This window comes from Nerophis lumbriciformis, linkage group LG17 (assembly GCF_033978685.3).
Source record: "Nerophis lumbriciformis linkage group LG17, RoL_Nlum_v2.1, whole genome shotgun sequence".
NCBI lineage: Eukaryota > Metazoa > Chordata > Actinopteri > Syngnathiformes > Syngnathidae > Nerophis > Nerophis lumbriciformis.
This window is the reverse complement of record NC_084564.2, coordinates 23,051,157-23,076,912: the sequence shown is the minus strand read 5'-3', so window position 1 is coordinate 23,076,912 and position 25,756 is coordinate 23,051,157. Positions and strand designations below refer to the sequence as shown.

Sequence of the window (25,756 nt, the reverse complement as noted above, 5' to 3'; positions counted from 1 at the left end):
ATGTGAGTGTGAATGTTGTCTGTCTGTCTGTGTTGGCCCTGCGATGAGGTGGCGACTTGTCCAGGGTGTACCCCGCCTTCCGCCCGATTGTAGCTGAGTTAGGCTCCAGCGCCCCCCGCGACCCCGAAGGGAATAAGCGGTAGGAAATGGATGGATGGACGTTTGAATCGAGAATCGTGTTCAATCAAGAATCACTTCTGAATCGAATCATCAAGTCAAGAATCGAATCATGAGTTGTTTGTAAGATTCACATCCTTACAACAAATGGTATTACTCTACCTGCTATGTGTACAATATAACAAAAAGTCAGTAGATTTTATGGTAAAAATGTTGGTACTATTTTTGTAATGATAGTAATGCTTTGTAAAAACTACTAACAGTGGCATTGTTTTTCTATTTACATTAATGCCCTGTAAAAACGATCATAGACTTCATGTCAAAAAACAAACTACAGTAGCAGTTCAGTCAACTGAATTTTAGTCAAAAAATAACGATGGTATAGCTTTCAGTTTACAGTAATGCACTGTAAAAAGAACAATGGCGTTCACAAGGGGAAAAAAACGTCTGCTTTGTCGCCAGAATATTACCGTGAAAATAACAGTGGTACTGTATTTCTAATTATATTAAGGCATTGTAAAACATCCATAGATTTTACAGTAAAAAAACAAAAAACTTACAGCTCAGGTGCCAGAATTTTACCGTAAAATTAACAGTGGTACCATTTTTCAATTTACAGTAGTACACTGTAAAAAACGACCATGGATTTTACCGTAAAAAACTGACAGTTCAGACGGCAGAATTTTACCGTAAAAACAGTGGTGTTGTTTTTAATTTACAGTAATGCACCGTAAAAAATGACCATAGAGTTTACAGTAAAAGAAAAAAAAACGGTAGTTCAGTTGCCTGAATTTTAATGTAAAAATAACAGTGGTATCGTTTTTAAATTTACAATAACGCACAATAAAAATAACTGTAAAGTTTACGAGGGGTAAAAAACGACGGCTTGGTTGCCAGAATTTTTTCAGCAAAAATAACAGCTTTGCCGTTTTTACATTTACAGTAATACACTGTAAAAAAACGACCATGGATTTTACCGTTAAAAACTGACAGCTCAGACGGCAGAATTTTACTGTAAAAACGGTGGTGTTGTTTTTTAATTTACAGTGATGCACTGTAAAAAATTACCATTGAGTTTAACGTAAAATAAACGAAAACGGTAGTTCAGTTGCCTGAATTTTAATGTAAAAATAACAGTGGTATCATTTTTAAATTAACAATAACGCACAATAAAAGAGTTTACAAGAAAAAAAACGGCAGCTTAGTTGCCAGAATGTTTTCAACAAAAATAACAATGTTGCCGTTTTTACATTTACAGTAATGCACTGTAAAAACGCCCGTTGATTTCATGGTTTAAAAAACAACAACCTTGAAGCTCAGTTGCCCGAATTTTACCGTACAAAAATATCAGTGAGTACTGTTTTTCAATTCACAGCAATGCACTGTAAAAATCATTGTCGATTTTACCGTAAAATTCTGGCGACTGAGATGTCTGGGGTTTTTTTTACCGTAAAATATACAGATTTCGTTTTACAGCGTACACCTAAACTAGGGTTGTACGGTATATTGGTATTAGTATAGTACCGCGATACTAATGAATCATATTCTACCACCTCTGAAAAGTACCGGTACCGGTACCAAAATATTGGTATAGGGACAACACTAACCTAAACTTTACTTAACAAATCCACGACAAAACAACAAACCTGAAAAGCGCATCTAAATGTTGCTACGTTTCTTTCGACTCTTTTTCAGTCGGTCTGACTCCAGTCCACTCAGGTGGCTCCCAAGCAAATGTCTCCCGACTACAAATCGCTTCTCGTCTCGTTCTTACCTGAAAGAGTCATTGAAAAAACTCGACTCGTTCACGAACGTCACATCTTTAACACAAATAGTCCAATGCCTCCTACCTCCAATATTAAGGAAATGTCGTCTGCAAATTGAAAGCAGCATGTTTTCTGTCAGACTTTCAGCTCAAGACCCAACTTAGACATGAGATTTCTGGACATGACCCAAACTTACTAGAAGTCGCCGTGTGTTGCCATGACATTGACTTATGAAAGGCTGTGTAATAAGTTCAGTGTGGAAAAAGACAGTAGTGGATTCACAAGTCAGTGTGAAATGACAGAAGCAAAGAGTGCAGAGAGGACGAGGAATTTGGGCAAAGAAAGACGGGAAGAGCAACAGGAAGGGAAAGTTGAGGACCAGGCGTAACATGAAGACAGCGGCGGCGGATAAATCAGCCAGCTGCGGTGACACTCGGGGGCCCTCCATGTGCCGCACTCTTCCGCAAAAACACCATTCATTTAAAGCCCAGGACAAATAATGAAAAAAGAGCATTAATGGAGAGAGACGGAGTGGAAAAAAAGGCCATTGAGGTAAAAGAGACAATGTTGTGAATGCAAAAGGAGGATAAAGGGTAAAAGGCACTGGGGGGTTGGAATGAACTGATAAAAAGACACTTTATCAGTACTGTCTGCTTAAGAGGGGGGGTCAGGTCACATCTGATAAGTCTTATGGCATACATAACCTTAAACCTTCATTTCACTTCATCCACAAAACATCAATCACACCTTGTTTTTAATATCTGCAGGCCAATCATGTTAGAATACAAAAAGATAAATATGGTGGTATAAGAGTCACTGAACACAACACACAAAAGGGCCAAAAAGTGCAGTTTACATTAGATAGAGCCCAAGGAGAGGAGTCAAAAAAGTAAAAAAAATACTATGAGAATACAATTGTAATAAAATTAGTAAAATGATGAACTTTTTTTTCCACGAGAATAGTCTTTTTTTTTTCATCGGTATTCATACTCTAATAACATTGTAAAGACATGAGGATAAAATTCAAGTATAACATTTTTTTTTTTTTTTTAAAGAGAATAATGTGTATATATATATATATATATATATATATATATATATATATATATATATATATATATATATATATATATATATATATATGTATATATATATATATATATATATATATATATATATATATATATATATATATATATATATATATGTATATATATATATATATATATATATATATATATATATATATATATATATATATATATATATATATATTTATATTTATATTTATATATATATATTTATATTTATATATACATATATATATATATATATATATATATATATATATATATATATATATATATATATATATGCCATCCGCGGGGAGCTCAAAGTAAAGCCGCTGCTCCTCCGCATCGAGAGGAGCCAGATGAGGTGGTCCGGGCATCTGGTCAGGATGCCACCCGAACGCCTCCCTAGGGAGGTGTTTAGGGCACGTCCAACCGGTAGGAGGCCACGGGGAAGACCCAGCACACGTTGGGAAGACTATGCATCCCGGCTGGCCTGGGAACGCCTCGGGATCCCCCGGGAAGAGCTGGACGAAGTGGCTGGGGAGAGGAGAGTCTGGGCTTCCCTACTTAGGCTGCTGCCCCCGTGACCTGACCTCGGATAAGCGGAAGAAGATGGATGGATGGATATATATATATATATATATATATATATATATATATATATGTATATATATATGTATATATATATATGTATATATGTGTGTGTATATATATATATATATATATATATATATATATATATATATATATATATATGTGTATATATATATATGTGTATATATATATATATATATATGTGTATATATATATATATATATATATTAGTAATTTGAAGTAAAAGTCTGAATTTTACAATAATAATAATAATGATGAATTACATTTGTAACACACTTTACATTTGTTAAAATCTCAAAGTGCTACAACGTATAAAAAATATATTAAAAAAAGGTAAAAAATAAAAATAGAAAGTTAGAATATATAATAGAAAATTAAAATAGAAATAAAAACATGAAAAACACTAGATAAAACATAGAAACATAGATAAAATAGAAATAAAAACATGAAAGCACTGGATAAAACAGATACAAGGCAATCATGTAAAAATATTGTGTGATTATGCAATTGTAATATTACAATATTTTTTTTTATAAAATGTTTTTATAAAAATAAAGTCATATAAAAAAAATCTGATTGTTTTTACAAGTAATTTGTTTTCACCTTACAAGAATAAATTAATACAGTAGTTAAAAAAAAAAAATTGAAGTCATATTTTAACACAAATAGGTATAACATAATGCAAAGTCACAAAAATAAAGTTGTAATATTACAAGAAAGTTGTTTCTTTTACAGATTTTAACAAGGTAAAAGTTGTAAAGTTACAGAAATAAAATTGTAATATTACAAGAAAAAAAAGTTGTTTTGAAAAAATTAAAAATAAGTCATATCTTACCAATAATATTTTGTAATAACAAGTGATTATCCTACAAGATGACCCAAGAAAACCCAGAACCCATAACAATTTAATTTAATCCAAATGGTCCTTAAACTTCAGTGTGTGTACAATCATTCCCCAAAGTTTCAGTTATCTTGGTATCCAAATGGGCTCCAGGGCGTTGGAGGCAAACTTGCATCTGCTGTGCAAAAGTGTCTATAACTGGAACACATTCCTCTTTGGTATTTTACTATTAAGATTTTACACAGTCCCGTGCTCTCTGAAATTCCGAACCCAGTCAAAAATGTTACTTTTTGATGAAGACACCAAAACTTTATCCAAAAATTTGCTTGCACTTCAGTGAATAATTTGTTGGAGAAATGTTTATTTTCCTTCTTTGACCAAAACATGTTGGGGAAGACTAATGTCTGGCGTCCAAACAGTGCCAACATTCTTGCATATAAAAACCACGCGTGGTCTTTTTTCCCCAGATTGGCTATTTTTCACTGTTATGACATTATACTATTGTTCCAATATTCCATGCACAATATCGACATGTATACCCTGAACAAAAGAAAAACATTTAAAATGGACAATTTAAAAAAAAATATTTGTGGATTCTGTTTTTTGGGGTCACTCAATACAAAAATAAAGTAACATTTTCTATAGAATATTTAGATTTTAAAAAATATATAATAATTTGTATACACAAATTAGTTTGTAAAGTTCCAATGATGAAAAATAAAAAGTCTAAAGTCATAATTTTAATAAATGAATGTCAAACTTTTCTACAAGACCCTGAAGGCAACATACCAACAGTTATTTCATATATTACGACTTGTATAAAATAAAAGAGGAAAGATTAATTTTAAGAATTTATTTAATTTGTGGGTTGTGGGTTTTTTGTTGGGGGGGTCACGCTGTAAAAAAAAAAAAGTTTAACAAAAGTTTTCTAAGACTAGTTTAGTTTTATTTTATTTTTTTTAAAGAATTAGGCTATAAAGTTCCAAATATTACTCAAAATAATTATGATTTCAACAAGTCAATGTCAAAATTCCCACAGAAATATGAACACAACATTCCAACAGATCTGCTATACATTAATCAGATAAGATTAAAACATATTTCCATCCACTTTTCTACCGCTTATTCCCTTTGAGGTCGCTGGAGCCTATCTCAGCTACAATCGGGCGGAAGGCGGGGTACACCCTGGACAAGTCGCCACCTCATCGCAGGGCCAACACAGATAGACAGACAACATTCACACTCACATTCACACACTAGGGCCAATTTAGTGTTGCCAATCAACCTATCCCCAGGTGCATGTTTTTGGAGGTGGGAGGAAGCCGGAGTACCCGGAGGGAACCCACGCAGTCACGGGGAGAACATGCAAACTCCACACAGAAAGATCCCGAGCCTGGGATTGAACCCCAGACTACTCAGCACCTTCGTATTGTGAGGCAGACGCACTAACCCCTCTGCCACCGTATTTGTTATATAAAAAAAAATGTAATAAGTCTCGTTAGATAAATTAAATAATGCTACCAAAAAAGGTAAATTCAGTGCCCATACCGATGAAACCTTGATTATTTTTCTCATTTAACGCATGACCAGGTGAAACTCAAAACATTTGAATTTGAAAGGTTTGTCTATCCCAGCAATTAGACATAGGCCATAACATGCAACTCAAATTATTTCATGCTGTCTTTTGATATCATTTTGATGATTATGGCTTACACTTTATGAAAACCTGAAACTGAAACTCTCAGAAAATGCGGAGTTTTCAAAAACTGTAAGCCATGACCATCAACAGTGCAATACATTTTCATAACATGGTCACTACTGCATAGTTTCTCTTCTTATATTCTTATTTTTACTGTTATATTTTTGTTCTTATTGTTGCTTTTTATTTGTATTCTTATTGTTATATTTTGTCTTTCATTTCCATTTATACCCCCATTATTTACTTTCTACTTGTTAAATTCGATCTCAATTCTGTACACTGCTGCTGGAATTTTAATTTTCCTGAGGGAACTCTCCTGAATTAATCAATAAAGTACTATCTCTCTATCTAGTACTATCTATCAAAATTATAGCAAATACAGGCATGACATATCTCACTTTGCATGTTAATAACTAGAGATGTCCGATAATATGGGCTGATAAACGCTTTAAAATGTAATATCGGAAATTATCGGTATCTGTTTCAAAAAGTAAAATTCATGACTTTTTAAAACGCCGCTGTACGGAGTGGTACACGGACATAGGAAGAAGTACAGAGCAGTTGCGTCTCCCAGTCATACTTGCCAACCCGCCCGAATTTCAATCTCCCGGGGCAAGCATTCTCCCGAATTCCTCCCAATGTCCACACAGACATCGATATTAGGGACGTGCCTTAAAGGCACTGCCTGAAGTTGCCGGCCCAATCACAAAATATCTACGGCTTTTCACACACACAAGTGAATGCCACGCATACTTGGTCAACAGCCATACAGGTCACACTGAGGGTGGCCGTATAAACAACTTTAACACTGTTACAAATATGCGCCACACTGTGAACCCACACCAAACAAGAATGACAAACACATTTCGGGACAACATCCGCACCGTAACACAACATAAACACAACAGAACAAATACCCAGAACCCCTTGCAGCACTAACTAACTTCCGGGACGCTACAATATACACCCCCGCTACCCCCCCACACCCTAACCCCGCCCACCTCAACCTCCTCATGCTCTCTCAAGGAGAGCATGTCCCAATTTCAAAGCTGCTGTTTTGAGGCATGTTAAAAAAAATAATGCACTTTGTGACTTCAATAATAAATATGGCAGTGTCATGTTGGCATTTTTTTCCATAACTTGAGTTGACTTATTTTGGAAAACCTTGTTACATTGTTTAATGTATCCAGCGGGGCATCACAACAAAATTAGGCATAATAATGTGTTAATTCCACGACTGTATATATCGGTATCGGTTGATATCGGAATCGCTAATTAAGAGTTAGACAATATCGGAATATCGGATATCGGCAAAAAATCCATTATCGGACATCTCTATTAATAACACATATTAGTTTCACATTAAAAGTTCAATTGCTGACATTATTGGACTTTTGCACAATATTACATTTTTTTATTTCACCTGCAGACATTTATATGATCTTAACATACTTGCTTTTCTTGCGCTATTTCCACTTTTTTACTACTTTTCTTGTGCAATTGCTTTTATCTTCCCAGTGTGGCCCTGAAGCTCGTAAGTAGAGAGGAGGAGAGCGGATGTCAAACAATTTTCTGACCTTTTGTGTGTGTCTGTTGTGCCAGCTCTGAGCGACACACCCGACCTTCCGTGTGAACCTTTGAACCTCGGCGTCACTTTTCTGTCGTTTAGGTGAGGAAAGTACAGGAGAGACGTTTCTCTGCTTTACAAGGCTGCACGGTAATAAGGGAGAGGTTGTCCATCCGTGCCATTCTAATCTGTAATTGTCCTCTGCTGCTGCCTTTGCCTCAGGTGAAAGAGTCCTGGGCGGGGCTGCTGCTGTCACACTTTAATGGATAGCTTGCAACAATCCCACGCTGCTGCAGAGGTGACTTTTTGTTGTTGTTGTTGTTGTTGTTGCTGTTCTCGGGGCCCTCGTGCTCTTTGAACCCCGGTGGATGTGCACACACAATCACGTATGCATAAAGACATAAACAGATATGGTCACACCTGTAGCCTCCTTCTAACCCCTTTCCTGACAAGGCGGCGAGATTAGCGGCCATTACGGCGTCATTATGCGCTCTCTCGTATCCATAAACGCTTATCTTCGGCGTTAATCGATTCACAGGCCAGTAAAGAGAGAGAGATAAGCGGGACGAGGAATGATGCCTGACTTTCTTTTGCAGCTTACATTTCTCTGTTGTTACTCCTTTAATTATGGTGACCTTTTGACACCTCAGGGCTGGTACCTTTTCTGCCGTCTAATTACTGGTTCACTTATTAACGTGTGAAGGTGTCAGGGGGCGTTATAGCAGTGGCTGTTATTGTGTGACCTTCTTGTTTGTGGTCACATTCCCGCACTCAGTTGACATACAAAAGCAATGGTAGTTACTAGTTGCTAATGGGAAGTTCATGCTAAGTACATATAGAACATTTTCCGTATTTTCCGGACTATAAGACGCACTTAAAATCCTTTTTTCCCCCCCTCAAAACTCCACAGTACGCCTTATAACCCGGTGTGCCGAATGTACGTAATATTTCTGGTTTTGCTTACCGACCTCAAGGCAATTTTATTCGGTACATGGTGTAATGATAATTGTGACCAGTAGATGGCAGTCAAACATAAGAGATACGTGTAGACTGCACTATGGTGGCAATATGACTCAAGTAAACAACACCAACATTTTATATGTTCCATTGAAAATATAGAACATTACACACGGCACTCAAAAATCTATCAAAATGTTTTAGTACGACTTTGGTAAGCTATGAAGCCGCACCGCTTGATGGATTGTCGGCGCATTAAACAAGTATTATTGTGGTGTGTGTATAAGGTAAGACGTATTATCTGCCGTTTTGTTTCGCAATATTATGCAAAAGCAACTTTTCTTACCTTCTGGTACCTGCTGATCTGTATTTGGGATCTGCATAAATCCTGAAAAATCGCATGCGTATGCCTTTGTAGTCCGTGCCGACACCGTAGTCCAGGCCTGGGCAATTATTTTGACTCTGGGGCCAAATTTAGGGAACAAAATGTGTCTGGGGGCCGGTATATCTGATTTTTAGGAACAATAATACAAAAACTCACAATAACGTCTGATTGAATGATAAACATGTTATGACAGACTGCCTTGAAAAACGGAATGGAATTTAAAAAATTTTTACTGAATGAGACACCCAGAATGTACATGAAAATAAAGAATGTGGGATTTACAATATTAACTATGAACGATAAAACACTGAACATTGACAACATGTGAACGTCACACCCCCTCTTGATCGTCATTATTTACAATCAAGCGAAACACAACAAAAATGCAACAAACACAGCGAAATATGAACGTGAAGGGTAAAAAAAAACCATCTACAATCTGATGTACAGTGTCTGATATATATCAGCTTTAGAACTTTGTTGTAAAAATCTCCTTCCGCCTATGTCCCTGACACCCGCATTTCAGGCCGGCCGCTCTGGAAAGACTGGAAATGCTCCCCACCCACACTGCTTGGTGCCTTGTCTGAGCTGCTGTGACTTAGATTACCATGGACCACAATGGAAACAAGCCTTTTGGCTTTTTGTGCCATCCATTTGCATTTTTAAAGCATTACATGTATTCAATTCTTTAAGATGTCAATAAACTTCTCAATCTATCAATCAAACCACAGTAACTACAATATCATGGAAAGGCGCAGATTACAACCATTGAAATACTTTGTATAGTTCAAGACTTCTCGTAATTTGAAAATACGGTACACTACATGAGCTACTTTCATTCATTCATCCTTTACAATGATATTGGGATGGTTTTGTTCAAATCATAATATGAAAGGGGACCTATTATACAAAACCAATTTTTCTGACCAATTGATACCTGCTTTTGTGTATTTGGGATCTGCATAAGTCCCGAAAAATGTTAAATCAAACCATGGAGGCATTCGGTAGATATTTATAAAACAATCTTGCCCTCCTTCATACTTCCTCCAAACGAGCCGTTTGGAAATTTCCCAATTTGTGACGTTTTTCCAATTGGTGACGTCAGCGGATATCTCCATATATGGTCCAGTTATTCCCAAAGACCTTTGTAGTCCGACGTTGTAGTCAATAAGCTCCTTATTTTTTCTCTATCCTCTTGTTGTGGGGCAGACTGGCTCGTTCATGCACATGCATCTTCTGCTATTTCCATTTTTAATACAAAGTAGCGTTATGTTTGAATTTATATCTGTCAGTAGACTCCCTATGACAGCACTAAAAATTAGAACATGGCTGACAGGGAGAAGACGCAGTCGAAGTGGAGGCACGTGAATAACACCACCCACAAATGACGTATCCTGAAGGAATGGTCAGAAAGAGGTTTGAAGATAGTCTGTAAAACATAATCTATGTACATTTTTGACCAAACAACCACCATTAAATGTAGACCACAAGGAAGTGTTTTAAATGTTGAAAAAAAATCATAACACGACCCCTTTATAGGGGAAAGTCCAATTTGTACAAAGCTTATGTAAATAATGTTTATGTTATTATTACAATAATATATATATTAGGGGTGTGAATCTTTGGGTGTCCCACGATTCGATTCAATATCGATTCTTGGGGTCACGATTCGATTCAAAATCGATTTTTTTTTTTTTTCAATTCAACACGATTCTCAATTCAAAAACGATTTTCCCCGATTCAAAACGATTCTCTATTCATTCAATACATAGGATTTCAGCAGGATCTACCCCAGTCTGCTGACATGCAAGCAGAGTAGTAGATTTTTGTAAAAAGCTTTTATAATTGTAAAGGACAATGTTTTATCAACTGATTGCAATAATGTAAATGTGTTTTAACTATTAAATGAACCAAAAATATGACTTATTTTATCTTTGTGAAAATATTTGACACAGTGTGTTGTCAAGCTTATGAGATGGGATGCAAGTGTAAGCCACTGTGACACTATTGTTCTTTTTTAATTTTTTTTTATAAATGTCTGTTGATAATGTCAATGAGGGATTTTTAATCTCTGCTATGTTAAAATTGTAACTAATATTGATACTGTTGTTGATAATATTAATTTTTGTTTCACTACTTTTGGTTTGTTCTGTGTCGTGTTTGTGTCTCCTCTCAATTGCTCTGTTTATTGCAGTTCTGAGTGTTGCTGGGTCGGGTTTGGTTTTGGAATTGGATTGCATTGTTATGGTATTGATGTGTATTGTTTTGTTGGATTGATTAATTTAAAAAATAAATTTAAAAAATCGACCCTGCGATGAGGTGGCGACTTGTCCAGGGTGTACCCCGCCTCCCGCCCGATTGTAGCTGAGATAGACTCCAGCGCCCTCCGCGACCCCAAAGGGAATAAGTGGTAGAAAATGGATGGATGGATGGATTTTTTAAAAAAAGAGAATCGATTCTGAATCGCACAACGTGAGAATCGCGATTGAGATTCGAATCGATTTTTTCCCACACCCCTAATATATATATATATACATCATTACTTACATTAAATTGTAGTGTGTGTGTGTGTGTGTGTGTGTGTGTGTGTGTGTGTGTGTGTGTGTGTGTGTGTGTGTGTGTGTGTGTGTGTGTGTGTGTGTGTGTGGTTGTTTTTTAAGTTTTAGTATTAGAGAGAAAAGTCAGATTTTTACAAGGCAAATGTAAAAAGTGTTGTATGGGAATAAAATTGTGGTATCATAATATTTTATTTAAAAAAAAAAAAAAAAAAAAAAAAAAAAAAAAATAATAATATTTTATTTATTTTATGTATTTTTTTTAAAGTCATAATATTAAAGAAAAGAGTCAGATTTTTACCCGGCAATCGTGGAAAATGTTGTTTTGGAATACAATATTTCAATATATATATATATATATATATATATATATATATATATATATATATATATATATATATATATATATATATATAAATCACATATTAAGGGGAAAAGTCAGATTTTTACAAGGCAAATGTAAAATGTGTACGGGAATACAATTGTAATATCAAGGGCCACTTTCACAAGTGAGCTGGAGCCTATCTCAGCCAACTTTTGGAGGCGGAGCCATTAGTCAATTATAGGCAGTGTTGGGACTAACGCGTTACTAAGTAACGCGTTACTGTAACGCCGTTAGTTTCGGCGGTAACTAGTAATCTAACGCGTTATTTTTTATATGCAGTAACTCAGTTACCGTTACTACATGATGCGTTACTGCGTTATTTTACGTAATTTTTTATGTAGTATCGGCTAGAAACTGAGGATCTGAGTGTGTTTTATTCCAGCGAAGCAGAGACGTGCTTCTGATTCTTCCTCTGCGCTCTCTGTGTGTGCGTGTGACTGTGTGTCTGAGTGTGGGAAGGGGAGGGGAGGGGAGGGGAGGGGGGTGCGCAATACAACCGTTGGCCAACAAAAAAGTAACCACAGCACACTATACGACTATACGGTATAGTGTTCTGTGGTTACTTTTTGGTTGGCCAAGCGGACGTGACGACAGGCTGTCCCCACTCAGATCCGCACAGACCGGGAGGGGGCGTGCCTTAAGTCCGGCTGGAAATCGGCAGAAATTTGGAGAATGGTTGTCCCAGGGAGAGGCAGTGAAATTCGGGAGGGTTGGCAAGTAGGAGATATTCTCACTTCTTTTCTTTTGTCGAGCACAAAGAAAATAACATTTTAGTTAAATGTAAGTTGTGTCTTGGATCAAAGATCCCGTATACTGCCCAAAACAACAATTCAAATCTGCCTGGTTAGGCTCTGTGTATGTCACGTGTGCCTTCCTTAGGTGAAGCCAGCTTTACAGCTATGTTGTTGATTGATTGATTGATTGATTGAAACTTTTATTAGTAGATTGCACAGTACAGTACATATTCCGTACAATTGACCACTAAATGGTAACACCCAAATAAGTTTTTTAACTTGTTTAAGTCGGGGTCCAGATACAGATATATACTATCAAATATATACTAACATCATAATACAGTCATCACACAAGATAATCATCAGGGTATATACATTGAATTATTTACATTATTTACAATCCGGGGTGTGGGATATGGAGGGGGGGGGGGGTTAGGTTTGGTTGGTATCAACACTTCAGTCATCAACAATTGCATCATCAGAGAAATGGACATTGAAACAGTGTAGGACTGACTTGGTAGGATATGTACAGCAAGTAGTGGACACAGAGAGAGAAATCAGAAAGTATAAGAAAAAGTGTCTACATTTGATTATTTACAATCCGAAGAGGTATTATGTGGAAGGGAGGGTGTTAGTTTAGGGTTGTAGTTGCCTGGAGGTGTTCTTTTAGTGCGGTTTTGAAGGAGGATAGAGATGCCCTTTCTTTTACACCTGTTGGGAGTGCATTCCATATTGAAGTGGCATAGAAAGAGAATGAGTTAAGACCTTTATTAGTTCGGAATCTGGGTTTAACGTGGTTAGTGTTAGTGTTAGTGTTAGTGTTATTATGCTGTTTGTTACTTATGTATGTTATGTTGCAGCTATTTAAAATAGTTTTGTTAATTTGTTCTGGCCTGAAATAAATTGGCCCTTTGAAACATATCTTTGTCTTTGTGTGTTGTATGTAGAGCACATTGCTTAGCAGAGTTCAGTGATGCAAATGTATGTCAAGTTGATCAACAGATTGTATTATTCTCCAGTGCAATAACAGTACTGAAATGAAGGCTAAAAGGGCATTAATGGGAGCTTTAAAAAAAAAAAAAAGTAGAAGAAGTAACTAAATAGTTACTTTTCACAGTAACGCATTACTTTTTGGTGTAAGTAACTGAGTTAGTAACTGAGTTACTTTTGAAATAAAGTAACTAGTAACTGTAACTAGTTACTGTTTTTCAGTAACTAACCCAACACTGATTATAGGGCATATTAAGACTCAATAATTGCAGTGTACCAAAAACATTAGCATTCGCAGCTGTGGCTGTAAGCAACCTCCTGATGTTTCCTTCTTCTGATTATCTGAGGTCGGGTCGCGGGGCAGCAGAGCCCAGACTTCCCTCTCCCCAGCCACTTCATGCAGCACCTCCCGGGGAATCTCGAGGTGGAAAGCCGGGAGACATAGTCTTCCCAATGTGTCCTGGGTCTTCCCCGTGGCCTCCAACTGATCGGACATGCCCTAAACACCTCCCTAGGGAAGCGTCCGGGGGGCATCCTGACCAGATGCCCGAACCACCTCATCTAGCTCCTCTCAAGGTGGAAGAGCAGCGGCTTTACTTTGAGCTCTTCCTGAATGACAGAGCTTCTCACCCTATCTCTAAGACTGCTGCAACACAATTCTTGTCGGGATCCCAAGCAACAACATCCAGAAGCTGCAATACATACAAAATAGTGCTGCTAGGATCCTGATGAGAGTGCGGAAATACGACCATATCACACCAATTCTCAAATCCCTTCACTGGCTTCCTGTTCCACTCAGGATTGAATACAACGTCTACCTACTAACCCACCAGTGCCTCAATGGAAATGCCCCCCTTTACCTCAAAGAACTACTCACCCCCAAATCCTCCACACGACATCTCCGCTCCAGACTGGCTAACCTCCTCCAACCTCCGAGGACAAAGCTACGAACTATGGGAGACCGGGCTTTCTGCTGCGCCGCTCCCAGTCTGTGGAATGCTCTCCCTGACCACCTGAGGGCACCACAGACTGTGGATGCTTTTAAAAAAGGCTTAAAAACCCTTCTTTTCAAAAAAGCCTTTTTATAGATATAAGCAAACTACTTGTAGCTATTTGGCTGTTCTAGTTTTTATTTTTATTTAGATTTTTTTTATTATCTTTTTATTATTATTATTTTTTTCAATACACCGTAGCACTTTGCGGTTGTTTGCTCAATGTAAAGTGCTTTTTACACATAAAATCTATTATTATTATTATTATAAGGGAGAGCCCGACATAGGAAACTCATTTTGGCCGCTTGTACCCATGATCTTGTCCTTTTGGTTATAACCCAAAGATCATGACCATAGGTGAGGATAGGGATGTAAATTGACAGGTAAATTGAGAGCTTTGCCTTCCAGCTCAGCTCCTACAGGGTCTGCATCATTGCACTGATCCGCCTGTTGATCTCATGATCCACTCTTCCCTCACTCGTGAACAAGACCCCGTGGTACTTGATCTCCTCCACTTGGGGCAAGATCTCCTCCCCAACCCGGAAATGGCTCTCCAATCTTTTCCGGGCGAGAACCATGGACTCGAACTTGGAGGTACTGATTCTCATACCAGTCGCTTCACACTTGGCTGCGAACGGGTCCAATAAGAGCTGAAGATCCTGGCCAGATAAAGCCAACAAGACCACATCATCCGCAAAAAGCAGAGATCTAATCCTGCAGCCATCAAACCGAATCACCACAACGCCCTGACTGCGCCTAGAAATTCTGTCCATAAAAGCTATGAACAGAATTGGTGACAAAGAGCAGCCCTGGCAGAGTCCAACCCGCCTCATGTAGTTTTTCTTTATCTACTCCACAAAATGACAGTAGTTTCCTTCAAAGTGTCACAAATGGTCACCATGAGCTTTAAAATGTTAATAGCACTCATGTGTAGGGATGGGCACCAAATGTGAACCGACTATTTTTATCGGCACCAGCCAAATTCCATTGGTACCACCTGGCATAAATATAAACAATATACAGTATAGGTGCTATATTTCGATACTTTTGTTGCTCATGACGTCATGTCCGGTTGCAGACTCGTCACTTGGTGGAGAAACAAGCACTTAAGCAGACTCTGCCAAACTGCGTCTATGTAATGTTAAAATGTTCAATGCCAACAAAACAAGTAGAGAAAACGCTCAAATGCAAGGCTCCACTTTTCCAAAATGTGCGAGCTCAATGCTAATTTACATTGGCTTTGACATAGACATGCTACTTATTAGATTTAGCAATTTTACATGGTGATGGCAATAACTAAGAAGAATATAAGTAAAATACTTACAGTATAAACACTTTGTAGGGCTCAATAGACAGACAGTCAACTTAATGACATAGACTACTATCTAGCTGGGCAACACACCGCAGTCTAACATCTAACGTCTTGGAATTGCAACTGCATGCAAAGTCTACTATAATACTTGCAAATGAGACTCAGAAATGGAATAAAAAACAAGATATAACAACTGGACAGCACAGTTCATTTTTTAAATGTTACATGAATTCATTTGATTTTGTTATTTAACAATTAACATTTATTAACGAACACAAATTTACTGAAAATTGTGTACCGATATCGATTCCCAGGTCCCAGGAGATAGATTGAAGTGTGAAAAGTACCCACACATCCCTACTCATGTGAAACTATTTTACAATCAGTGGTTTTAATGCTGTCTCAGCAGATTTTTCCTTACCAACATGACAACATTAGTCCCATTGCTGCAATGTTGGGCAATAGTTTGTCAATAAATGAATATGTGGTTAAATAATTACTTTTTAGGTTCACTTTCTTATGGATTATTAAAGTTGGAGTATTAGGTTCAGAGTTATTTTTCATTTTTTTGCATAACTGCATCTCTCCAATTATAAGTTAAAGTTAAAGTACCAATGATTGTCACACACACACTAGGTGTGCTGAAATTTGTCCTCTGCATTTGACCCATCCCCTTGTTCACCTCCTGGGAGGTGAGGGGAGCAGTGAGCAGCAGCGGTGGCTGTGCCCGGGAATAATTTTTGGTGATTTAACCCCCAATTCCAACCCTTGATGCTGAGTGCCAAGCAGGGAGGTAATGGGTCCCATTTTTATAGTCTTTGGTATGACTCGACCTCACAACCTACCAATCTCAGGGCGGACACTCTAACCATAAGGCCACTGAGTATCAACTTCACACTCCCAACACGTCCTCTTTGCGGGTTTATTTTTCCACATATTCCGGTTCAACCTTTGATATTCATTGAACTCACAGCCCTCATAACACTCTGTTTGAAATCCCTCCCCCCCCAGGTCCACCATGCTCCCTGCTAACCTTCTGCTCCTCATGGTCCTGCTGCTACCTCAAGCCACGTCAAGTCGCCACGGTGACACTGGCGACATTATCGACAATGGCACGCCATCACACCCCGCTCCAACCTCCTACCCGGAACCCGGCCTGACCCGGACCCTCCAGAACCTCCTGCTGAGCCGCCTGGGCCTGCAGTCTCAGCCTAATCCTCGGCCCGGAGTGCCGGTCCCGAGGTACCTCATGGATCTGTACCGCTTCCAACAGCAGCAGTACCACCTATTGGAGGATGCCTCTTTCAGCTTCCCCAGTCACCACGTGCAGCAGGCCAATACCGTACGCAGCTTTCATCACACTGGTAAGTTTTTGCTACAGCATGACGCCATGCAATTTCAAGTGTAATAGTAAACAAAAGACCTTTAGACTCTCTTATGCAAGCTTTGTGTGTTCGATTTTATCTACAATGGCTGGAATTTATGACACCGAATCCAAACACTCTTAGATAAGAGGTCAGGTGAAAAAATTAAGACACCCCATGGTGTAACTCTTCTACTCTTGAACCTCTGAACTAAAGATGGTGTAAATGTGTCAAAATTGACAAATACACCACATAGTGGCAAATTTTAACCCCATAAGTCAAACAGACTTTTACCGACGCACTTGAAAAAAACGTGGCCGCCATCAAACAAAGCATCTTTGCAGCAACACAAGTTAAGTTAAAGTTAAGTTAAAGTACCAATGATTGTCACACACACACACTAGGTGTGGTGAAATTTGTCCTCTGCATTTGACCCATCCCCTTGATCACCCCCTGGGAGGTGAGGGAAGCATTGGGCAGCAGCTGTGCCGCGTTCGGGAATCATTTTTGGTGATTTAACCGCCAATTCCAACCCTTGATACTGAGTGCCAAGCAGGGAGGTAATGGGTCCCATTTTTATAGTCTTTGGTATGACTCGGCCGGGGTTTTAACTCACAACCTACCGATCTCAGGGCGGACACTCTAACCACTAGGCCACTGAGTAGGAACTCAAGTGGAACTTAGCGGCTAATTGCTCATAAGTCGTTGATATTTTGTCTATTCATAACAAAATATCGGTATTACAGGTATGCTAGTATGTCTTATTTAAAGCATTTTGAGCACAACTCATAGGGGGCGCCACACATGTCTTTAATAAAAATGAGGACACCCCCTGGTGGTCTCATTTTTCACATGACTGTATAGTATGTACAGCGTGAGGAAACGCAGAATAAATCATGTTTTATATAATACATATGTGTACAGATGTAATAAAAACATTTAATTATCATAGTCGTGGTCAATCCAGGGTGTACCCCTCCTTCCGCCCGATTGTAGCTGAGATAGGCTCCAGCGCCCCCCGCGACCCCGAAGGGAATAAGCGGTAGAAAATGGATGGATGGATGGATGTTGGTCAAAAGTTTACATACACTCGTGAAGGACATAATGTCATGGCTGTCTTGAGTTTCCAATCATTTCTACAACTCTTATTTGTGATAGAGTGATTGGAGCACATACTTGTTGGTCACAAAAAACATTCATGAAGTTTGGTCCTTTTCTCCTCCAAACATATTACTGGGTATTGTGGCCAAACAGTTCAATTTGTGTTTCATCTGACATCACATGGGCAAATATAAGACCTTCTGGAGGAAAGATATGTGGTCAGACGAAACAAAAATTGAGCTGATTGGCCACAATACCCAGCAATATGTTTGGAGCAGAAAAGGTGAGGCCTTTAATCCCAGGAACACCAGCGGGGTGGGGGAGAGTGTACCGATGTACCGATGTACCTCATGTACCGATGAGAATATGATGGCAAATTTCCTCAGACATTTTCATTGTCCCCTGTGGCATGCAGTGTTAGTGCTGGGCTTGTAAACAGTCATACTTGGATTAAGAAATATATATTTTACTAATGTTACATTTGTTATTTTGCAATAAAAATAATTTTTCGGATGAATTTGTTTTATTACAATACATGCATGAAATTACGTTTTAGTTACCGTATTTTCCGGACTATAAGGCGCAACTAAAAATTATTTTTTTTCTCAAAACTCGACAGTGCGCCTTATAACCCGGTGCGCATAATGTACGGAATAATTCTGGTTTTGCTTACCGACTTCAAAGCTATTTTATTTGGTACATGGTGTAATGATAAGTGTGACCAGTAGATGGCAGTCAAACACGAGATACGTGTAAACTGCAATATGATGGCAATATGACTCAAGTAAACAACACCAACATATTATATGTTCCATTGAAAACATAGAACATTACACACGGTGCGGTTTTAGTACAAATTTGGTAAGCTATGAAGCTGCACCGCTTGATGGATTGTCGGCGCATTAAACATACGAGTATTATTATGGTGTGTGTATAAGGTAAGACATATTATCTGGTGTTTTGTTTCACAATATTATGCAAAAGTAACTACTCTTACCTTCTGGTACCTGCTGATCTGTATTTGGGATCTACATAAATCCTGAAAAATAGCACGCGTATGCCTTTGTAGTCCGTGCCAACACCGTAGTCGATAAGCTTCTTCTTTTTCTCCATCTTCTTGTTATGGGACATTCATCCTCCGCTGTTGCAATTTCTAATATAATGTAGTGTAAAGTTCTTACTTAGATATGTCTGTAAACTCGCCATGAAAGCACTAAAACATACCGGTGTAGTGAGTTTGCATTATTCACCCAATGAACTTTAGTCATTAGAGAGTTCCAGTCGAAGGATTTTTCACGGGACACATTTCTGGCGTTGTTGTTGTTTCTGGATGAGGAGATGCTGCTCCGTTATTGATTTAAGTAAAGTCTGAATGTCATTAAAACAGTTAGCTCCATCTTTTGACACTTCTTCCACGCCCGTCCTTGCACGCTACACCGCTGCAACAAAGATGACGGGGAGAAGACGCTGTCGAAGGTGAGCCACGTAAATAAGACCGCCCACAAAACGGCGCATCCGGAAGCGACTGTCAGAAAGCGGCTTGAAAATGATCTGTAAAACATAATTTATGCAACATTTTGACCAAAGAACCACCATTACATGTTATGTAGACCACAAGGAAGTCTTTTACATTTAGAAAAAAATTATAATAATATGAACACTTTAATGCGCCCTGTAATCGGGTGCGCCTTTTATATGAAAAAAGATCGAACATAGACCATTAATTGGCAGTGCGCCCTATACTCCGGCGCACCCTATGGTCCGGAAAATACGGTACTTGATTAAAAAAATGGGTAAGTGCAAAATAAAAATTTATATTTTTCTCATGATTTCCCTCTCATGAATTACTGCTTTTTTTTGTATGTTTCTGCTTTTTATACTTTTGTGTCTATTTCTGTTGCCTCTTATAGCTATTTTTTTCCCGATGATTATGTTGATGCATATGATTCTGCTTCAGCTTCTTATGCTAATTAAACTTCTTTTTGTATTTTTTTCATCTTATGTATTACTCTACTACTGCTTTTGTTTGTTTTACATTATTCAGTTCAACTAGCACTGCAAAATGTGTATGTTACCTATTTTCTAGTACTGGGTCGGGCACTTTTTAAGCCCTTGCACCGTTTCAGGAGAACCAATTTGCTATTTGGTAGTAGTATCAGTAGAAATGTAAACAATACAAACGCCTTATATATGAAAAAAGATCGAAAATAGACCATTCATCGGCAGTGTGCCTTATAATCCCGTGCGCCCTATGGTCCGGAAAATACGGTAATTTAAAAAGTATATCAATAGTTTCACTTAAGAATATGTAAAAAAAAAAATGTTAGTGAAGCAATGATTGTACGTTAAATATGTATCTTATTAAGAGAGTTAAAAATAGGTATTATTGATGACATTAATAGGAAAAAAGTAGAATAAAAGCAAATGTTACTTAGAAATAAATACTATAAAAAGTAGATGTGTTTCTGTCAGGGGGGTTCATCAGTGGAACAGTTTGGATGATTCCTTAAAATGTTCCAGTTCCATTCACACATTTAAAAAACACTTTAAGACCAATGTCTTGGAAAAATATATAACTCTTGAATCAACACAGTAGTTAATACTATGATTGATGTTAATTACAAACTAAATGTTGGATGTAAATAATAATGGAAGTATAATTGTTTGTATATAGTATATAATGGGCAGCACGGTGGAAGAGGGGTTAGTGCATCTGCCTCACAATACGAAGGTCCTGAGTTGTCTTGGGTTCAATCCCGGGCTCGGGATCTTTCTGTGTGGAGTTTGCATGTCCTCCCCGTGACTGCGTGGGTTCCCTCCAGGCACTCTGGCTTCCTCCCGCCTCCAAAGACATGCACCTGGGGATAGGTTGATTGGCAACACTAAATTGGCCCTAGTGTGTGGATGTGAGTGTGAATGTTGTCTGTCTATCTGTGTTGGCCCTGCGATAAGGTGGCGACTTGTCCAGGGTGTACCCCGGCTTCCGCCCGATTGTAGCTGAGATAGGCTCCAGCGCCCCCCGCGACCCCAAAGGGAATAAGCGGTAGAAAATGGATGGATGGATGGATAGTATGTAATTGGTACAAAGGTTCAACTAACACGTGTACAGGGATATTTCACATGTCTTTACTGTGTATATAATTGAACAGTATTTATGTTGTGTACAAGATGTATTTATAATATGTTGTGCAAAGGAAATATCATATTTTTAGGAAGCTCATCTTGTATTTGACATTGTTTATAGGGTTAGGCGCAATAAGTGTTCAACTTCAGCCTAAACCCTTTCGGTCTGCAAAATTTTAAATTTATGAAAGTACAGTTTATGTAAAACTGTTTGTTTATTTTGTTGACCCCTGACCGAAGGAAAAAAAACTAAACTAATAAACTAAACTAATAATAATGATTGTTGTTTCTGTCCTTCTAGAGCCCCTCACAGCAGAGGACCACAGACGGCTGCACATCTCCTTCAATATCTCCTCCATCCCGCAGGATGAGAAGGTGCTCTCCGCTGAGCTGCGCCTCCTCCGCATGGCCGGAACCAACCTCAGACTGAACCTGTACCTCTCAGAGCACCACGAGGACCCCCGACCCACACTGCTAGAGACAAGAATACTGGCCGCCGGCCCTCAAAGGCAGAAATCTAGCAACCTCTGGGAAGCGTTTAGCCTGAACGCAGAGCTCTTTGATTTGGCCCTCAATGGCGCTGGCCATCTGGGCTTCCTCCTGGAGGTCATACCCGAGAACAGCAGCTCCTCGGCCCAGGTGGAAGGGGAGGGACGCCAGGGGGGTCACCTGAGGGTGTGCAGGTCTGTGGGGCAAGACGAGCACAGCTGGGCCCAGGAGCGACCCCTCCTTGTAACTTATAGTCATGACGGGCGTGGAGAGCCTTTGGTCAAACATAGGAGGAACCTCAGTGGGGTCCAGAGGATGAGAGGCAGGAAAGGGACAAGAGAGAAGAGCAAAAGCTGGAATAGAGACCAAAAGTGGGTTAAAAACACAAGTTTGGGGGGTGATACAGGAAGTGAAAGCGGAAGGGTAAAACGAAACGGTGGGAGGGCCGCGAAGCTTAAACGCCTTTCCCGTAACAGATGCCGCCGCCATCCGCTCTATGTCGATTTTAACGACGTGGGCTGGCACAAGTGGATCATCGCGCCGAGCGGCTACGACGCCTTCTTCTGCCTCGGGGAGTGCCGCTTCCCCCTGGCCGACCACATGAATTCCTCCAGCCACGCCATGGTGCAGACGCTGGTCAACTCGGTGAACGGGGCCGTGCCGCGGGCTTGCTGCGTGCCCACCTCCCTCAGCCCCATCGCCCTGCTCTACCTGGACCCGCAGGACCGAGTGGTGCTGAAGAACTACCAGGACATGGTGGTGGAGGGATGCGGCTGCCGGTAGCGTGCTGGATGGCGGGACGGTGAAAGTTCGAGCAGCATGAGAATCAAGCAGCTCATCGTTTAATTTTGCCTCACCAGCGACGGGGAAATGAGAGCATGAGGTTTTTGTCAAACAATGCGAAATCATCGTAAAACATTACGTCGCTTTTCCATTGCATGTTACTGTCTCGGCTCAGTGTCCCGCCGCATTGAACGCATCAGTCAGAAGGAGACATGTTAACAAAAAATGCAGGAAAACAAAGGTTTTCTCTATGTGTTGAAGTTAGACACATTTTTATCCAAGAGGAGACTGAGGGCAGCAAGAAAACAGAAGCTTCACTGTAGCAGCCAGAGATTAAAACACCGATACATTGTAGAAGTAAAATTTTGACAAAAGAAAATATGTGAAAGGAGACTGAGGGCCCCAAGAAAACGGACTTCTGCAGCAAAGTGGAGACTTTAGAGTGTAACCCTGCAGCATCCAGATTATAAAACACAATTACATTGTGTTTATTTTAGAAAACAAAATGTAACTGGAAAAACTGCAGCAAGAGAACAGATCTTTGCAGCTCTGTGGAGACTCTGGAGTACAATTCTGCAGTTGTAAAATTGTTGATCGAAAAAATATATATATCCAAGAGGAGACTCAGAGCAGCAAGAACGGGCTGTTGCAGCAGAGTGGAGACTGTGGAGTATGAAACTGCAGTTGATAGTTAATAGAAAATAAGTATCCAAGAGAAGATTGAAGGCAGCAAGAAAACAGGCTGTTGTAGCAGAGTGGAGCCAATGGAGTTTAGCGCAGCAATTAAACAAAGTAAAATATCCAAGAGGAGACTGAGGGCAACAAAAAAAATGGGGGTTTTGGAGCAGAGTTTAGACTGTGGAGTATATTACTTCAGTTGATAGATTATTGGTTAAAAAAAAAAATATCCAAGAGGAGACTCAGAGCAGCAAGAACGGGCTGTTGCAGCAGAGTGGAGACTGTGGAGTATAAAACTGCAGTTGATAGTTAATAGAAAATAAATATCCAAGAGAAGATAGAAGGCAGCAAGAAAACAGGCTGTTATAGCAGAGTGGAGCCAATGGTGTTTAGCGCAGCAATTAAACAAAGTAAAATATCCAAGAGGAGACTGAGGGCAACAACAAAAAAACAGGCTTTTGGAGCAGAGTTTAGACTGTGGAGTATGATACTTCAATTGATTGATCATTGATTAAAAAAAATATATATACAGTATATCCAAGCGGAGACTGAGGGCAACAAGAAAATAGGCTGTTGCAGCAGAGTTGCTACCTTGGAGATACAGCATATTCACTACAACATCCTAAGCTGAACACAGTGTTTATTTTCTTCATTCGCAGTCAAATAAAACATTTCAGAGAGGAGGCTGAGGGAACTTTGCAGCAAAGTGGAGACTGTGGAGTATTATACTGCCGACATAAGACACAGTGACATTGTGTGTTGATAGTCTTCATGACCAGTCGGGTACTAGGAGTAGTAGTGATAGTACCTACTTTTGCCAAAGTGAGGAGAGCCGAGAAGGTACCATGCAGTGGAAACAGGGCGACACATCACCGTGACTTTTGTTTTGCAGCGATGAGTAACGCCATTAGCAATAAGAGCACGGCATCGTAACTTTACGCGACGACGTGGTTGCTGCAATATTTGCAGAAACTACCAAGAAGAAGGAAGGGTGCTGACTACAAGGACTGTCCCTGAACGCACCATTAAGTCACAAGCTATTTAAAAAAACAAAAACAAAAAAAAACATATCAACAATGCTGACACTATTGTTTGAATGTACTGCTACTCTTCCACACTACATTATTATTTAAACTGAAGACTTTTCATACATTTCTTTACAGACGTGTTGTGATTCAATTTAATCCACTGCAATTCTAACTTAAAGGGTGTGTATTTAAAAATGTAGTGTATTTAATCTTGATGATATTTAAAAAAAAACACACACAAAAACAAAAACATGCACACACAGGAAGACCTGAGTTAATACATAAGTTTTGGCTTTTACTTGTGAAGTGTGTCCAGTGTCCAACATACAACAGTGTGAGTACGTGTCGCCTTTAGAGCTCGACAACAAACTAACAAGTGTGTGTATTGTCGCTACTCCAGTGTGTAACCACAGGTGTCTTGTTCGCTGTGTCTGCATGTGCCAACAACAGCAGCAAAAAAAAAAAAAAAAGGAAGATTGATATGAGAAATATTGTGCCTTTCAAACGAGGGCCTCGGACGTGTTTTCTGCTGAGCTAATCGTTTTTCAGTGTCGCATATTTCTGTCTTCATAAAAAGCAACGGCTTGTAAGATGTTCCAAAATATGCCTCCAATAAAGAAAACAAACAGAACAGCTGTGGTGGGACTTTTTTTTTTTTTAAAGGCTTTTATTTTATATCCCGCAGCCTTTTGTTGCCATTTATTCATGCTTTTTTTCTTTGAGTCATTGTACGTTAGCCCCGCCCCATAACCCCGCCCCATAGCCCCGCCCCATAACCCCGCCCCATAGCCCCGCCCTATAGCCCCGCCCTAAACTACCACATGGTACAGTTATGTCCTACCTCAACTAGGAAGTAGTCTTATCGCGTACAAAATGACAGGTAGGTCCGTGCTCTATTTAAAAAAAAGAAACAAACAAGTTTTGATGTCAGGAGACATAACAAGTGTCAAATATGTTTTTTTAAGATATTTTATACATTACATAGTGTATCATTGGCAGTACATTTCATTTATGACACATCATGGCTCACTTACTGGCCGCCTGATAACCTCTGACTTTTTCTCTTCCATTATCCACCCTTCTCCATTTCCTAAGCCTTCGCTCACTTCCTCCTCTTTCACCAACAACCATCCCTTATTCTAGCGCTCATTTCATCCGTCTAGCTCATCTTTTCAAGTCAGCAGCTTCAAATCAATTTTGTA

At 39.1% G+C, this 25,756-nt stretch overlaps 1 protein-coding gene across 1 annotated transcript in view; it reads left to right on the top strand.

Annotated features, from left to right (window-relative positions):
- The window catches only part of bmp16 (bone morphogenetic protein 16), a 30,894-nt gene extending 5,715 nt beyond the window's left edge, over positions 1-25,179 (top strand). Inside the window, exons 2-3 of the mRNA XM_061972788.2 lie at positions 17,000-17,352; positions 21,878-25,179. Of these exons, the coding sequence (XP_061828772.2) occupies positions 17,007-17,352; positions 21,878-22,848 (1,317 nt within the window). The 5' untranslated portion in view covers positions 17,000-17,006 and the 3' untranslated portion in view covers positions 22,849-25,179. The remainder of the gene's footprint in view (positions 1-16,999; positions 17,353-21,877) is intronic.
- Positions 25,180-25,756: the final 577 nt, after the last annotated feature.